Source organism: Coturnix japonica, chromosome 13 (genome assembly GCF_001577835.2).
Source record: "Coturnix japonica isolate 7356 chromosome 13, Coturnix japonica 2.1, whole genome shotgun sequence".
NCBI classification, from domain to species: Eukaryota; Metazoa; Chordata; class Aves; order Galliformes; family Phasianidae; genus Coturnix; species Coturnix japonica.
In genome coordinates, this window is record NC_029528.1 from 12,681,274 (window position 1) to 12,699,263 (window position 17,990).

At 38.6% G+C, this 17,990-nt stretch overlaps 1 protein-coding gene and 1 long non-coding RNA gene across 10 annotated transcripts in view; one reads left to right on the forward strand and one right to left on the reverse strand.

The window, feature by feature from the left end:
• Positions 1 to 16,003, forward strand: part of EBF1 (EBF transcription factor 1) — a 249,148-nt gene extending 233,145 nt beyond the window's left edge. For 5 of the 9 annotated variants that reach the window (XM_015876221.2, XM_015876222.2, XM_015876219.2 and 2 more), the window contains exons 12-17: positions 3,134 to 3,199; positions 3,766 to 3,943; positions 4,588 to 4,767; positions 7,449 to 7,643; positions 8,008 to 8,076; positions 12,606 to 16,003. In XM_015876221.2, coding sequence (XP_015731707.1) covers positions 3,134 to 3,199; positions 3,766 to 3,943; positions 4,588 to 4,767; positions 7,449 to 7,643; positions 8,008 to 8,075 — 687 coding nt within the window. In that variant the 3' untranslated portion in view covers position 8,076; positions 12,606 to 16,003. The remainder of the gene's footprint in view (positions 1 to 3,133; positions 3,200 to 3,765; positions 3,944 to 4,587; positions 4,768 to 7,448; positions 7,644 to 8,007; positions 8,077 to 12,605) is intronic. The other 4 variants (XM_032447354.1, XM_015876226.2, XM_015876224.2 and 1 more) reach the window with 1 other exon arrangement.
• The window catches only part of LOC107320263, a 102,923-nt gene continuing 89,969 nt past the window's right edge, over positions 5,037 to 17,990 (reverse strand). Inside the window, exons 4-5 of the long non-coding RNA XR_001558200.2 lie at positions 6,870 to 6,917; positions 5,037 to 5,219 (exon numbers count right to left, since the gene is read on the reverse strand). This is a non-coding gene — a long non-coding RNA (uncharacterized LOC107320263). The remainder of the gene's footprint in view (positions 5,220 to 6,869; positions 6,918 to 17,990) is intronic.

Consider the following 17,990-nt stretch of genomic DNA (forward strand, 5'->3'; position numbering starts at 1 on the left):
ATAGATCTTTTATATTAGCTGTCCTTTTTTATAATACCTTTTACAAATTTAATCAATGCATTTTAATATACTATATAGTTTAAGTGCAATATACAATAAATGTTCAAGCTTCATCTTATACATGCTCTAGCCTTTAAATTGTTAAAACTGCAGTGCCCTTTCAATCTACTTACATAATGTCATAAAATATACATTTCAAGGTAAATGAAGTCAGCTACTTCAATTTAGTCCCTCAAACTGGTAGTAAATGAGAGGTTAACACTATGGTGCCAAACCCATTATTGAGTAAATTTAGCACCTTGGACAGCTCTGTAAAATCTTTATTGCTTTCCTGACCTGCTCGTCATGTTCTGTCTATGTGTTCAGTGGCTCTCAGCTCTGATTGAAAGGCAATATATTAGATCCCGAACACAAACATGCTCGGGGGCTGCTTCACTGTGAGCGTAATGACATGGAGGTGAGAACAATTTTCTGGTCACCACAATCCAAGCACCTTGCAAGGTCTGTTGCTCTAACTTATAGAGGACTTTTGGGGCTCCTTTCTATGTGAAGACATAACAGTAGTTTCTGTAGTAATTTAGGCAGAGCTGCAAGAGGTTCAAGATGCATTCAGAGAAAAAGAAGTTAATATCCTGAGTATATCTGTAGTAGCATTTTATTGTGTATTTTTAAAGCTGGTTTATGTCTATAATAACTATTGTCAGCTCTGGAACAGAAAATACCAGTATCTGAGATGGAAGTTTTTCTGTGAAATCCGCTTTGTATGATCTGAAAATATCACAAACAAGAAATGCATTTTTTGTGTATAAATATTGTCAGAGAAAGTGTGAAACTCAAATTTACAGATTCAGAACTGTTGACAAAAAAAGACATTGACTAGCTAGGAAAACTGAATGTTATTTGTCAAACATACTTTAAAAAGCCATCACGGTAATTAGGTTTTTTTACATGCAATATGATATGGATTCAGATACCTTCCACTTTTTCAGAACTGGGAATATTTAATATGAAGTAGAGCACCCGTAAGATTCTTTTTTGATGCAATATGAGTTTTGTGTTTGTTTTTTTTTTTGTTTTGTTTTTGTTGTTGTTGTTGTTTGTTTGTTTTGGTTTTTTTTGTTTTTTTTGTTTTTTTTTAGCTCAGCATTGCATAAATAACTATGAATAGTCAGGTAATTAAACTTTCCTTTTTCAGTAATTTGGCATAATGACAGCTTTGGTTAACAATATTCCAAAGCAGTTTGTGGGCTCTTTATCACAGTCTAATTTTGCATTAGTTAAATATATAGTGCGAACACGTTCTACTGAAGAGAAGTAAACTCTAGTTTAAAAAGTCAAACACCTATGTAATAATTTTCCCTTTGAAATCATATTAATGTTTCTACTCTTCTCCAGTTTTTATCTCCAACATAAGGGAAAAAGGGCTACATAGTTTTCTGATGATTCTGGTAAAGCAACAAGGATTGATTCTACCTGGATGTTGCTTGTAGTCTGACTGCCCATAATTATATGGCTAACGGTTGTGGTCAAGCTACACACGTACACACACATTAAAAAAACAAAGAAAACCAACAGAGAGAAAAGAAGAAAAGCTGTAGCAACCTTATTCCTCAGATTGTCTCAATACAGTGATTCAGAAATCCATCAATTACATATTACATCTGACTTCATATGTGGAAAATAATTTAAATGTGTATTATGGGAGAGGGGTGTGTGCAGCAGAAGGCAATCCTAAATGTTTACTGGGAGTACAAAAATCCTCCATCTCATTTTTGAATTTAGGACATTATATATGTCATAAGTAGTTACTGCAGTATGACAACTGTTTTATCTTATATTACAGAGAATTTAAAATTGAAAAAAATGCTAATATGCATCTAAAAGCTTGTCATTTGAAGAGTTGTTCAAGGATTTTTGAAGAGGTTATGGTGACAGCAAAATGAATGCAATTATATCTCTATTTTCTGATCAGAGTCTACAGTATATGAAAATTGAGCATTACTGTTTCTTTTTGGTATAAAATATGGCTATTGTGTAAAATATTTTAACTTTAAAAGTTGAACTTTGTAGAAAACTGGAAAATGCTCAGATCTGTTACTATTTTTGTAAGCTGCCTGCAGAAATACAATGTGGGGGATAACATCGTGTTAGTTTGTTAGAGCAACATGTAAGGAACGGGAATTACAATACATTGTTTTCTGTAAAGGACGGTCTGGACTGCGTTTGGTCAGGAAATTGGGAATCTGTGAGGTGCTTTTAAAGAATATGAAAATTAAAGCCTTCTGGGTTAATTCTGTAATGCAGTTTTACAGTTTTTAGCAGGATTGTTCAAAGGAATTTTCCCATGCTGTAAAATGTAAGAATGCAAGATTACATGTTAGTATTACTTGAATGCCAGTTGAAAATACTACAAGAAATATTTAAGAGAAGATAATCAAATAGGAAAATGGAGGAGGGAAAATGAACAAGAACTGAATTTATGCCCACATCGAGAACCGTATCCTACCCTGCTTTAAATTTTGCTGTCCAGGCTGGGTGTTTTTCCTGCATGGCACAGGGACATTCTATCATCCTGAAAGTGTTTTCCTTTTATGTATGTTGTGAACATGGATCCTTCCCTGATCCGTTACATCAAGATACAAACCAAAGAAGTTGAAAGGTTGTATTACCGGTAGCATCGAACTGATTGGGTATCTTCTGAACGTAAGGTCACAATTCCTGCAGTATGCAATTAAGAATAAAATAAACACATTGAAGGGATGCAAAACATGCTCTGAATGACATTGATTGCAGTAATCTAGTAAATGACCTCAGAATTGTATTCCGCAATAAACCGATGAGTGGTTTATGGTGCAGATGGTAAAGACAATTGAGTGATGTATTTTCTTTTGCAGCACCAATGATTCTCACCTTTTGACTTGATTAAGCGTGTGTGTGAATAGGATGAACTACTGATTTAACACCATTCAGTTGTTGCTGAGAGTTGTTAAAATTAAAGTCTGCCCGGTGGGAGGGAAAAACAACACAAAACAACAGTGCACCCAACAGAATAATATGAAGGACTGTAATATTTGTTTTTCCTCACAAGGAGTCTATTGAACTTAAAGGAACACATCTGTTTTTATATTGACAGGAAGTAATACTTAAGAGGGCTGCTGATTTAGTAGAAGCACTCTACGGTATGCCACATAATAACCAGGTAAATGCATTCTCTTTCAGCAGTTCTAAAACATGGCTATTTCTTAGATGTATAGATCAGAGGCCAAAGGTATACGATACTACAATGTGAGATGAGAATAAACACATAGGGCAATGTCATATCTGGAGTAGGGCTTAGTTTGCCTGTTTGCTTTTTTAAAGTATGTGGATGCTTGCAAAAGCAACGTGTTATTAACCCTGGAGGCATTTGCCCACTATCACCAGAGACCATATAATATGGGCAATGATATGCATTACTACTTGCCACCAGTGATGTTTCAGCCTTAACCTAAAGATATTTTAGCTTCAGTGCCATTCTGCCTGCTTCTCTTGTTATACAGAAATGTGGCCATTGGGACTGAAGCTTCCAGCTCTTTTACCACAGATGTCAGGATTTATAGCAAAGTAAGCAGATCTGTAAGTGTTAGCTATCCATCAGCCAGCTGGTTTAGGAAGAAAAGCATCTAGTTTTTGCCTTTGGACTGGGAAATGTTTTATTTTGATATGTAAGAAAAGGTTTGTCAGAGTCAAGCTGGTAACTCTTTTTTTACCTTTCTTGTCCCCTAGGAAATAATCCTGAAAAGAGCAGCAGACATCGCAGAAGCACTCTATAGTGTCCCTCGCAATCATAACCAGCTCCCCGCCCTTGCTAACACGTCAGTCCATGCAGGAATGATGGGAGTGAATTCCTTTAGTGGTCAACTAGCTGTCAACGTATCTGAAGCCTCACAGGCCACCAATCAGGGTGACTCATCTTCCTCTCTTTATGAACCTTTGCTGTTAAAAGTCAGGCAGACATGCATATGAGTTTCCCTAAACACGATTTCCAAAATTAGGTAGAAAATGAAATTTTAACTTGGAGCCAAATTTTGGCAGTAATTTCTTACCAACATAATGACCAGACTAGGACAAGAGGACTGAGAATTTTCCACTACTCTAGGAAATGTACCCTGTGTTTTCTTCAGTGTGTGGTGAGCATCTAATTTGAGACGTACTAAATGAGAGAGACCACAGAAGACAGTTAACAAAAATCATATGCTTTTAACATACCTTAAATCGTTATGTACTCAAAGCTTCAAAAATATAGGTCATGTTTACTTCATCTCCAACAAAAAGCTCTTTTAGAGTCATCATTCCCATAGTACCCAATGATCATCTCTCCTTGAATAGATGGGTTGTTGCTGTTGGAGGCTGTGGCCTTCCTCCTCCCTCTTGGAGCTCCCAGCAGGAATGAGCCATGCAGTCAGGGATCACGGTGTGGGTTACGTGGTGCTCAGTCCTGGCCTGCCCCATTTACCTTGTTGCTGAGTTACTTGCTTGTAGCTGTTTGTCTAAGAAACTGTTCTTGGGCTAATACTAATCTCTGAATTTGTTCCTTCCTCACAAAAGGTTTTACTCGCAACTCAAGCAGTGTGTCACCTCACGGCTATGTGCCAAGCACCACCCCTCAGCAGACAAATTACAACTCTGTCACAACAAGCATGAATGGCTATGGGAATGCTGGAATGTCAAATTTAGGCGGTTCTCCAACCTTCCTGAATGGATCTGCTGCCAATTCTCCCTATGCCAGTGAGTATTATATAACTCTTCTATATTTGTACGTTTTCATTACAAAGAGATGGTAACTTTCCTGTGATACTCAGTATTTAGTTTCTATTCTGAGCACTTGATACAGAGCTTGGGCTTTCTCTCCTCCCCAAGCCATTGACCTTTGAAGTACTTGGAAGACGTTGGTGTTGCCAGCAGTGCTTTTCTTTATTTTGTTATTATTATTTTGGAGACTCATCAGAGCTGAAAAAGAATAACATCTTTCATGATTTGTGCTGATAGTTTCATAACTTACCATATACTCTGTAAATAAGAAATTCTGTCATCAGTGTTGCCAATTCCAGAAAGCAGAGATGGCAGAAGTGACTTAATTTCTGTTGCAGTGCATCAAATTTTATCAGTACACGCTCTTTGTTGCAATAGGGATGGAAGGAGGCTAAAGATATTTGCTGCAGGAAAAATAGTGCTTCCAGCTGTAAGATATGAAGGGCAGAAAAGTTTGCTGTTATACCGGCAGACTGACATTTCCATAAGCTGCATGATGTTGCTTCCAAGACCTCTGAACAAATAACATGCTTATAACCTTTACAGACACTATGAATTACTATTGGGTCTAATCTTGATTGTTTATATGCCATTTGCTTTGTAACTAGGTAGTATATTGACTTCACTGAGAGTTTAGTATTAGTCAGTAAAATGTGACAAGGGCTCTTAGAGTTTGTATTTTAGTTTCTGTACAGAGAATGTCACAAAGATTCAAGCCATACAAGTCATATATCCCATGGCGTAAAGCACTTACAGTCTACAGTCTTGGCTCTGGAAATGCTTCTGTGTGGGACTTTCTGCATGTTAATGTTAAAGGTTTAGTTTAATATTTATATATATATATATTTATATATGTTTTTGTTGGTAAACACCTATGAGCATTTTCTGCCACAACTAACACAGCTCAGTAGTCTCTTTTTCACATGAGAAAATTAAATGAATAGGACCTGCCCACAGACATCTGCAGAAAGCTACAATCAGAATCAGGCCAGCAGGTCTTGTCCTATAAATATGTTTATGAACTGAGACCCTCACATGGACAGGAGAAACAGTGCTGAACATAGTAAGGTTGAGCAACCTGGTCTAGTGGGGGTTGTCCTTGCCTGTAACAGATGAGTTGAAACTAGATGATCTTAAGGGTCCCTTCCAACCCAAGCCATTCTGTGATTTTAGGATTCTATGAAATCTTTAGCTTAGTGTTGTAACAGCAGCATTTAATTATTCTGTCTTCCATTGCTAGACTTCAGAATTTAAAAGGGGAAAACATTACCTTCAAGGCTTCATAGCTGCTGCAGATCTAGAAGAAAATATTTACCTATGTAACAAATACTTATAATTTAAGAATTGCTAACTGGTTATTATTTTGTACTCTAATAATAATGTAGCAAATACGGTTGAAGTACGCCGTACTTACTTATTAAGTTGAATTTACTGTCATAGAATCTGCACACTCTGAATTCGTAATATAACATGATTGATGAGACATCTCCTTTTGGAAGCAGATGCCAGTGATGCATTTAAAATACTCAAGCAATGTATAATTTCATATTTATGAACAAAGTCTTCCTTAGAATAGCACTTCACCTCTCAGCCCTGGTTCTTTATTCTGGTGATATTTTGGGAGGTTTGCTTGGTAGATCTGTCATTCTGCTAATGCCTAACCCATTGAATCAGAAAATGCTTCAATCATGACCTGAAAATTAAAAGGTGGCATTCTTAATTAAATCAATAAACTAATTGCTGTATAGTAGCAATTCAATTTAGGTGCTTTGATTGCTCTCCCTTAGCAAGTACTTGCAGACACAGAGTGACTTCAGACTAAGATTGTATCTGTCAGGCAGTGAAACTTTGAACATTTAATTTCCATTAATTGATTTCCTCAGTGTTAACAAATATGATATCAGATTTTCAAATAAGAACTTAAATAGGGTGATTTTTATCTACGTAAATGCAAATAAAATAATAATTTGAAGCCCAGATGATATGAATTTTACTCTGTAATACATAATTTTTGATAGTCCCCTCATGTATATAAGCTGTTTCTAAACAAGGCAAAGAATAAAAACAAAGGATCTTACTTTTGTTTGTTTTTCCTTTGGACAAAGACAGGAGAGTGTTGGTGCTGTCTGAAAATAAAAGGAGTTGTTTTTATTTTCAAGCAAACAAAAGCACTTTAAAATCTTAATGATAAGTGCATGAACAAAGGACATTTCTTGTACTGAAGAGTAAAATAGGATTTTAAGGGCATCTCTACCGTCATGCAGGTTTATCTGTAGTCCAGATAGTTACACATTAAAAATTCTAAATCCTGATGTGTACTTTAACCCCTCTCCTCATCTCTGTGTTGCCTGCATGGTCTGGATTTCCTCTTGTTCACTTATTCTGACCAGGGCAATGGGTGTTGCCAGTCCCTGGAATAATTGTTGCAGTGACAGAAAATTGAAGCAGTCCTTGAGTGCGCTAGAATTACTGCTCCTGAGCAGTTGCAAAAGGTAGGGTTTCTTCAGTGACAAATCACACTGTGAGCAGTCACAACTCTTAACTGTAGTAAAAACCTTGGCCACTTGAAATTAGACCCAGTCCATCCAAGAAGCAATAGTCTTTTGGTTTTACAGTAGTGTTTACTATCTAATCCTAAGTGTGCCTTTTTCCTCTAGTTGTGCCATCAAGTCCAACAATGGCCTCCTCCACAAGCCTCCCCTCCAACTGTAGCAGTTCGTCTGGGATTTTCTCATTCTCACCAGCCAACATGGTCTCGGCAGTGAAACAGAAGAGTGCTTTTGCGCCTGTCGTGAGACCGCAAACTTCTCCTCCTCCCACCTGCACCAGCACCAATGGCAATAGCCTGCAAGGTAGGTGAACCCAGCTCTAAAGAGTAGATGGCTGCTCTCAGAACCACAAGTTCCCCATGCCTTGCAGGGCTCTGAGCAACGCTGAGGTCTCAAAGGGGAGAAGACAGTGGGGGATCCCTGGTAGCCTCTGTCCTAAAGTTTCCTCCCATAAAGATTAACTCTGCTGCACCCACAGCCCACCTAGTACCTTGCAGGTGTTTGGCAACCACCCTATCTCTAACCCATCTAATACTGTTGAATTGTGAGGCTGTGTATTTTAAAGCACAGACCTGCTGTTATGATAAAAACAAGCAATATTTCAGCTTACTAATACCATCCTTTTTCTTTCTTTCCTTTCTTATTCCCTGTTGTCGTCCATTATCAGACCAGTCTTTTGTGGACTCTAGCAAGTACTCCACTGCAGGGTCTCTCCAGGGGCTGGCCTTCTCCTGAAGTACGTCACTCAATCTTCCCTTCCGTTTTTTCCTTTGTCATAGTACACTTGTGCAGAGATCATACTGGGAGCAAATAGACCATTACAGAGCTTGGCACCAACCTCTGCCTTTCAGACATTTTAGACACATTACAAACTAAATTTTCTAGTTTAACTTATATCAGGGTATATATGTTTATTATTATACTGATTAATGCACTTCTGTGCCAATTAATTCCACAAATGATGCAGGGCCTCATCAAATATTGGTCAGAAGGGGCTGCTCCTTTTCTGCATACTCTCATTGCAAAGTGTTCCAGCATCAGCACCTAAATCCCTTTTGAAGGGTTGACATAAGCTGAGGGGTGGCAGACAAAGGGTTGTCAAACTGAAGATGCTCAAAGACCAGCGCTGCCTGTTTCAGTGTTAGGTTCAGCCTATTCTACAACGCTGCCTAAATCTTTCCATATAATTACCTCACTCTGCATTAGTGTGCTGAGAGAGATGTTTTCATGCTCGCTTAGTCTAAGGAGTTTTCTTAACCAGCTGCCTCCAACTGTGCCAGAGGTGGAAAAGATTTTGCAGTATGTGTTGTGCTTCCCCCAGACTTGAGGTCTGTTTTCTTTTCCATGTGCTTGTGCAGATTACCAAAGAGCACAGAGAGGGACAAAATCCTTCATTTTAGAGCTATGTTCAGAAGGAGGTACACAGAGAGGATGGCTCCACAGTGTCCACGTCACCTTATGGCCTCTGGAAAGAGAGACTCTGGGCCTACAGGCATAATACTGATAGTCCCAATATAGCTAGAAAATCTATATGCAGGCAGAGTGGGAGGAGTTCATTTACAAAAGCTGAGATCCACTGTGACTGAAGGGAAGCACTGTCCTCAGTGCAGTTTATGCTGGTGATTTAGGAGGATGAATCCTTGCACATTTACACATTCACACACACAGCAAGTGTGAAAATAATAGGAATGTATATGCAGCTGTTGAGTGCCTTTGGTAAGCAGTGCTGTAAATACAGACTGCATGAAGAATAAAACTCAACACAGTTTTTGGATGAGCTGTGTTGCTTAAAATATCATTTTTCCTTTGTTTTACAAATCTGGTGATGCTGACATGCTATAAATGTTAAAGGCTAAACCAGGTAAAAATGTTTTGCCTGAATTAAAAGAAAACTAAAAGGAAATATTAGTTGACTGTCAGAACACACTGATGTTTTTATCATCTCTTCACCTTGTCCCAGTGTGCTGTGAGGTTGGACTAAAAAAGCAAGTAACAAGGGAAGATTTTTCTCTTGTTTTTCCTTTCATGGGACACAGAATTCCCAGGTTCTGCCTACTGGGTTATGGAAAGCAATTATGGAACAAGCTGAGTGCTGGGGCTTGCTGATTGCCTCCTCATTATGTCACATCCAGATCTGTAATGCCCAGAAATCACACAGATCTGAGTGTTCCCCCTAATTTTTATTTAGCTATTCTGTTTTCATAATAGGAATGAGCCACCAAGAGATGATTCGTTTTAAGGGTCATCACTGAACTTCTTGGTGAGTTAAAGATACACAGCCTTTAGCCCCATGCCTTCTGATACCACCCGAGGCTTGTAATAATCACTCAGAAATGCACTGCCTGTTGTGCCTTATTGCTTAAATAAACAATCTTGTATAAGGAGGCTGTCTTAATCTCTCTTGGGCTTCTGGATACATCAGAAAGCAATCAAGCTTTCCGTATGTAGCTTAGATATCAGTAGAACTCACTAAAACAACAGCTAGGCTTATCTGTTGTTCTCTTTGCCATGCAATTTTGTAAAACTCAAAATACATTATTTCTGCAGATTGCTGGTGGCAAATGCAAATTGGTCTGTGATAAAAGAAATAATGGCCATTGGTGGGAGTTTTTCTGTTTTTTGCCCTCTCTTTTTGGAGGTGTTATGATCTCATTCCTACAGTGTTTCCCACTGCTGGCTCTGTTTTCAGGATCGATAACAGGCTACAGCTGAGAGAATTTGCATGACTAGATGTAGCATTTATGGAATAAAAGTAGAGTGATATAAATGAAGACTTGGAAAGAATGGAAATATCAAGGCTTTTAGGTAGAAAAGAGATCATTTTGTCATTTGCCTTGTAATTTAATTCAGAATTTCAGGGCTCTTCAGAGGCAATAATGCTTTGAAAAAAATGAACAAAGATCTGCATCTGTACAGTTTGCTTCCAATGGCAAGAGGTGCATGGCTGATAGACAACTATGGGGAAAGATCATGAAGGGAGGAAGTTACAATTATGTCCCCTTAATCTGGGATCATGCACAGTGATGACAGCTGTGTTTTCCCAAGAGAAAAGCAATTCTTGACCATGTTTTGGTAAAACTGATTTGAGTTTAATGAACCTTTTAGCTTTAGGGTTTTTTTTGTTATCATTATTGTTATTTTTGGAATTATATTTTGACACTTTCTGAAGTTTTACTTTTAGATATTAGAGGTACGAAAAGGACAAAATGCGGAAGTAGGGAATTAATTAGCCATCTGACTCAGTTCAGTTGCACGCATCACATACAGGAAGACCTGACCCATTCCCAACTCTTTCATATATTCATATAAGAAATACCTTTAGCTGTGAGTGATTGCCTCGCATGGCTGCCACAAGCAGAATGTGAATTATGGTCTGGCAGACTGTACATGTTGTGGCACTTTACGGATGCCGTGGATGTCCATGGATCATCTTCCATGTTCATACCCCAGCCCACAAGTGGTAATGATCCCAAGAGCAGAGTAGGGAGCAACTGAGTATCACAATGAGGGCATTGCTTTTGACTTGGTGTTGCTTCATTTTTATTCACCTGTACCAAGAGTAAAGCCCACTTGTGAGCACTCAGTGCTTATTATTTGAGATACTCTTGAAATAAAACCCTTTGGCACGGAGTCTTTAAACAAAAGTCTGTCAAGTTTATCCTGTGATTTAAGATAAAGGAGACAGCACAGCTGTGGAGATAACATGAAAATACATTCTCAGATTATCCCCTGGTAGAATCAAAAAAGCCCATGTCAGGAAATACCTCAGCAAGGGATACTTAAGACCCAACAGTGTCCTCTGTACTGATTACTTGAGTCTCTTCTTGTAGGGTATAAACAATGTAACTCACCTCTCTATCCCTTTAATCCTCATTCCCAGCACCTTGCAGAGCCCTGACGTGGAGTGAAAACCATCACTGTGGTGATTCCACGTAATTTGTGGCTGAATGATCAGTTCTAGGAATCAAAATGCTGCTGTAGAGTTGCAACATGCACCCTCTGAGGACGGCCTCCTGCAAACATGTGGATGTGTTTTGCATTCTCGCCTTCTCCTCTCATTTTATTTCATTTAATCAGTGCAGTTTACCCGAGCTGTTCTCCCCTTGCTGATTAGACTTGTAATTCTTGCACATATGGTGGTGTTTGTGGAGAAAACATTTCCCTCCTCTCCCCCTCCAACCCCAAATCTGTGAGTCTTTTACTTTGGCTCTGTTCTTATCAAATAATTGCAGCTGTAATTAAAGCACAATGAATCAGCACCAGTCACAGGGTTGATTTCTTCCTTAAGAAATTACATGTCCAGATGTCGGAGATGGCAGGCAGTTCTAGCATTTAAATGATGTGCCCATGAAGTGTCGCCAACCTGAAGGCAAATCTGTTTTCTACCTTTCTGCAAATAACCAAAATAGCCATACAACTGGCGTTTTAAAGATGTGTTGTTGTCACAGCTTTCATCATCAATTTACACGACTACCACCTGTAATGATGTGCTTGCTCACAGTGCTTGTTCATTCGGACGCTTGCTATGTCTGATCCCTGATAAACAGAAACCAGCCTGGAGGTCAGGCAAGGTGGAAGGCTGTGGCTGTTGAGTTCTAAGAAACGACACTAAGAGAGGTGGTGGTTCCATAGAAACGAAGGTTAGAAAGCATAATAAAGGATGCAATTCAGCTGACAACAGAGAGGGCATTCTAAATTAAACACATTACTCGCTCAGTGTAGTTGGTGAAACCTCCTACAAGTGTAATGAAACCATGAGTTAGTTAAGGGCATATTTCTACTTCAAATTTAGATTTTAGAGTATAAGTCCCTTCTGAGCACCTGGAAATGAACACATAAGTGCCCAGGTTGAACACTGAACATGTAAGAGAAAACTGGCATAGGAAAATGAACCTCTGTTACTCTGAAACAAACGCACTGCCAGACCACTAACATGGGTTACCTACGGACTGCAGCCATTTGCTCACATGTGGGGCAAAACAAGCAGTACAATGTGTGGCAATGGCTGAGGCAGGATTAAACCTGCTGAATGCTTTGGGATTTTGAAACTAAAAGAAAAGAGTAAGTTGGGGCCTGATTCTCATGGCAGGCAAAGTGCATTTACTCTGCAAGAAAGTCACTAATTTCAGCAGTCTCTTGCATTTTACATTTTCCAGCCAAGTATGTTGCTAGTAAATGTTTAAAGGTTGTGTTACAGTGCACAGCAGTAACTCTTCTCCCTCTTTTTCTCTCTCTCCTCTCTCCCCAACCCTCTCCTTACAACAGCTATATCTGGCATGATTGTTCCCCCCATGTGAAAGAATTGCCTTGAAGAATTTTATTAATGAAGAGGTTGAATTCTGCTTCAGAGAGAATCTGATACAAGTCCCAGAGCGGAACTTTTTACTCAGGCCTTTTTAAAAATAATATTAAAAAGAAAAAAAAAAGAAAAAAAAAAGAAAAAGAAAAAAAAAGAAATAAAGAAGAATCTTACAATAACTGCGGATTTTTAAACAAAAAGAAAAACACACAAAAAAAAAAAACAACCCACAAAGAAATCACCATCCTTGCAAACACTGAAATTAACTATCTGCAATTGCAAGGTGTTGATTCAAGTTGTCCATCCCAAATAACTGGGAGATATATTTATTGTATGTTGATTAAAAAAAATCCACTTTTCTTTTGTTGTTTTTTCTTTTTTTTTTTTCCGTGTTTTTTTTTTTTTCCTTGTTGTTGTTGTTGTTTTGTGGGGGGGGAGTTGGGGGCTTTTTTTTCTTTTATTTTCCCTTTTTTTTTGTTTTTCAGTGCGTGTTTTTTTAAGGCTTGATTTAACTCAACATCATTTGTCTTTTATAAATCATATGATTACGCAAGGGACACTAGAGATGGAACTCCACGTTGTTAATTTATGAATTATTATTGTTTTTTTAAGCTGTGTAAAGAAAATGAAGTGGTGTCATTTGCATACAAGTCTGTATGGGACAGAATAGAAGTGCCAGTTAGTTTTTCGTAGAAGAATTATGGCCATTTAATTAAGGGTCGGCTCATACAGGTTGCTTATCCAGTGGTGATTTGCTCATGTGATACATTTTTAATGTTCTCATTAAATGGATATCACTCCCCAGAAAGTGGATATTTTTGGACGGTGAGGGCAGGATGGGGGGTGGGTTTGGAACTTGTCTTTAATATCAGGCTCAACAATCGTGTAAATAGTGCAACAAGAAAAGACGGTTAAAGCTTAGAATGCAAATAACAAACACATTTCCTCTTGAACTCAAAACCCAGTGCCTCCAGATACACTGCTGAACTGCAGCATTAGATTAGCATTATCATTAGCTTATATATCCGACTCTATCCCAACGGGTGACCTTCCTGATGTTCAGTGTCACCTGAGCTGTGCACAGAACGCCATTCACCTTTTGCACAGCCATCCCAAGACACAAACCGCGGCCATCACACGTTGGGCGCTCACATCGTCCCCCTTCTCCTTCTGTGGGGCAGAATGAGAAAAGGCTCCTCTGCAGTCCTCCATCCTCCCCATCTAAAAGCACACGCTGTTGTCAGCCTCGCACTAGGATTGTTCCTGTATCAGTCGACCCTCTCCGTTTGTATCATAAATATATAAAGCCACAGGTAACTGCTTCTGAATAGTAAAATGGAAACAGGAGTTTGGGGCGGGCAGTGGGGCTGCTGAGGAATTTCAGATGAGAACCATTGCTTCTGTTTTACGAAAGGTTTGCTATGGTTATCTGGGAAGTGTTCTTAAAAAACGACTGGTCAGAGAGGCAGCAAAGCTCTGAAAATGCATTACCTGATATATTTTTTTTTCTTTGCTGTTGTGTTTTGTATGTAGTTATAAATACTGTAGATTTTTTGTGATTTTTTGCCAAAGTTGTTGTTCTATTTATACATTTTAATGTCTTAAGACAGTTTTTCAATATCACAATAAAGAATTTTACTGCATATTTTGCAAAAAGAGCTCACTACCTTTAGCTTGCACATACTTGCAAAATTAATTAAAGAAAAAAAAAGCTTTTTGTTTCTGTTTTGTTTTTTTTTTGTTGTTGTTGTTCATTTGTTTTACGGGGGATTTTGTAAAATATCCATATAAATAATGTATTTATCTTGGGAATTTGTACATTGCTTTTTTTTTTTTTTTTCCCCCTGCTCCAGTTTATTTTATTGTGTATGTTTGCTATGTGAAAAGTGATTCGGTTGGTCATTCACCGTTGTATCAGCTGTTTAAATGTGGTTTTAAAACATTTCATTTATAGGGTTTGGGTTTGTTTGTTTTTGTTTTTTTTTTAGTATTGTTTAAAACCATGCTTCCTTTTTTTTTTCTTTTGTTTAATTTCCACCCAAAAGCCATCGTCTATTTTTGTATTATTTGTAAGTTAAGAAGTTTTTTCCAATATATGGCAAAAAGTAGCATATTATTCTTGTAGCATTTAGTTATGTAGATTTTAAAAGAAATGTATCCTTTGCTTTTGAGGCTTAACAGAAACGAATGCTGTTTTACTCTATTAATATGCATGGGATTTCTCCTCTTCGGAGTGACGCATTTTTGTGCATTAAATACGGGGAGAAACTTCATAGAACTCAATGAAAATACTTTCTTTCTTAAGTCTGCTTGTATATTTCTCTGTCTTTCACATAAATATAAACCAGCAGATTGGATGCCTTAACAATGCAAATCATATCCATTTCACTCGTACATCGTACTGTGCACCAGAACTGTCAATCATCACTAACATTCTAAGAAAAGAAAAGAAAAAAAAAAAGGAATTGAAAAGCACAAAAGAACTGTTTTGTTACCTTAAAACAATATAACTTTTTTCTAGTCGAGCAAGAAATCATTTACAACGATGCTGCAACTGTGCATGCTTCCTGTATGACTTTTGCAATGGTTTTCACTAGAATGTCACAGTGTGATCATTTAGGGGGGAAGGGAAGAAAGCAGGAACTTTTTTTCATGGTCAGAAAATAAAAGGAGGAAAAAAAAAACAACTGGAAAATGTGAGAGACATCGGTTTATTGCTTCTCTGTATTCCAAGCGGTTATTCTAATTCACATAGTAAGCAACAGCACGACAATGTAATCAAATTTAAAGCCATATTTTGTCCAGTGACACCCCATCGATTACTCTTGCAGAGCTCCACTCAAAGTCATAGCGATTTTGACACCACTGTTGGCCATCTATGTTTGTAGTCTTCTACGCCAGTGTCCAAAGATCCTCTGACAATGTGCATCGTTTTGTTTTGTTGCAGCTATTTGTAGTGCTCTGTTCAATGGGACTTTATAAACCGCCCCCTCCCCACCCTGCACCACCCTTATCTTTTACAAAGTAAAAGATGCAGCTGTTTACAGAATATGGCTTTAAGTGGAAACGTCCAGATTTCAGTTTTAAAAAGGTGAAGCTTCACAATGACTGGATTGCATCAAGTATGCCTCTATTTCCTCACAGTTGTACTAGAATGCAGCTAAAATGAAGTCATCTCTGAAACTACTAACCTTTCACCTTCTTATCTAAATCTTTTTGAATAGACACACACACTGTACAGTTCTATTGTTAGAGAAACTAACTACTGTAGAGATTGTTATAATTTTTTTGCAGAAACTCAAGCTGTAAAAACTTTTCAACTTTCACAATATTTAATTAAAGTTACTTCCTGTCTGTGAATACAGCCCCTAGTTGTGTGTTTCTTTCTCTGGCCAGTAGGTGAGATAAACTGAAATGTAGAAGCCAGAGGCTGCTGAATTGTCTTTCTGTAATTTAGGAGAACCAGAACTTCTGCCGTGTTTGATCTCATTTTGTACTTCTCCAGTGGGAGAGGACGATAAAGGATGTTCTGGGATGAGGATGATTGACCTAGTGGCACCCAAATGGTCCTCAAGTAGCTGTTGTACAGAAGACTTTGGGTAGAACTGAAAACCTTTCTGTGCTGTGCCCAATGCAAAGCTCTTGGTGTTCTCTGGTAGAAATGGGGACTTGGGATTTCAGTTTAAATTAAAGTAAAATTTACTTGGTGTAGCAGAAATGCTGAGTCCTGGCCTGAAGCAGTGATGGAGCACCTGGTGGAAGGCAGGGCCAACCCAGGGGAACTCAGGTGCATGCGATGCAGATGAGTAACCTGAAGGGATGGAGCCAGGATCCACCCCTTCCCAGCCCTCATTTAAGGGTTGGCAGTGGAGGTGAGGGTATCTCCTGCTGGAGATCCCTGTCTACCTGAGGCTTTCCAAAGGTAAGCAGCTCTTTTCCTTCATTTTTCTATCCACAGTTGCTGCTTTTGGGCTTGTTCTCACTTGCTGTAGCCAAAGGCTTTGCCATCCTGTTATAATTGTGCTACTTTCCATCCTGTTATATCACTACACTTAGAAAGTTTAAATTTGCTGCAAATAAAAGCAGTTGAATGTTGCATATTGTAATATAAATCATTGGCTACCTCTTAAATATTTGCACATTCATCCCAGTAGTTGCTGTAGGAAAAGAGGTGTTGGCCCCATGCTTATTCTGTCTCCGTGAGAAATCTGCTGCTTCTGCCTGGGTTAATTCTTTTAAGCCCCTTTTGACATGGTGTAGATTCTGGCAGCTCTTGCTGCAGCCAAAGGTTCTTTGCTCACTGGAAATAAGTCAGGTCACACGTAGCTAAAAAGCAGCCTAAAAAATTCAGGATGCCTCCTTGTAGATTATATAATGGTTATCTGCCTAGAACCATTATATCAGCCTTTGAGATCCAATGAGAGTTTGCCTGGCAATGGAACTGGCTGTATTTTTGTATGGGAGTGCCTCTAATTTTGTTCGTTTGTTTAAAGAAGCCTCATCAAGACAAGCTACCTTCACCGTTAGCTTCCTGGCCTTGTCTGTGTTTCTGTTTACTCCCTTTGGAGCCCTCCTCTGTATCTACAGGCTTATGCCACAGCTGCTTCATGTAATCATTTACATAAGCCTGCTTAGCATCACAGTCCATGGATTTTCTGCTATTTCAGGGGTTAACTGAAGATGTATTCTGTGTTACGCGCTTGATCTTTGTTCCTTTCTGCTTTTACACCCCTTGTTCACTCATCCTCTTACACATGTTCAAACCAGGCTGCTGTACTAACAATTGATTGGAGGTGTCTCAGCTCTGGACCCCTCCTGTTTCATGGGACAGTAGTTCTAGATATGTTTTATCAGAGCCTACGCTGTCCAGGCTCCTTCAGAAACAAATCCACTTCATCTTAGGAATGTTTTGTTTATTTACACTCATCACCTCTTTTTCTTTTTTGGGATGTTGTCACTGAAACCTGATCATTGTGACATGGCAAATGTTATATGCATTCATCGTTCACCAGCAGTGTACTTTTCTCCTGTGTTAAGCCTTCAGTTTGGAGGCATAAAAAACAAATACTGACACTATCAGCCTGCTTGTCTGCTGGCTAAGCAAGACATGTTCTTTATTGTTAACTTACAGGAGTCGTGCTCTCCTTGTCTTGAATCCCAGTAACTTTTTTTCCCCAATATCATTTCAATCCTCTCTGTTTTCCTCTCCTGTGTCTGGGTGTTTAATTCAGACATCAGCACTCCAGAGGACCATCCATTTCACCATCTCAGATCCATGGCTCTTCCCATGTTTAGTTCCATTCATTATGACATTAAGCAACACTTTCTACTTGCTTCTTCCTCCTTTTACA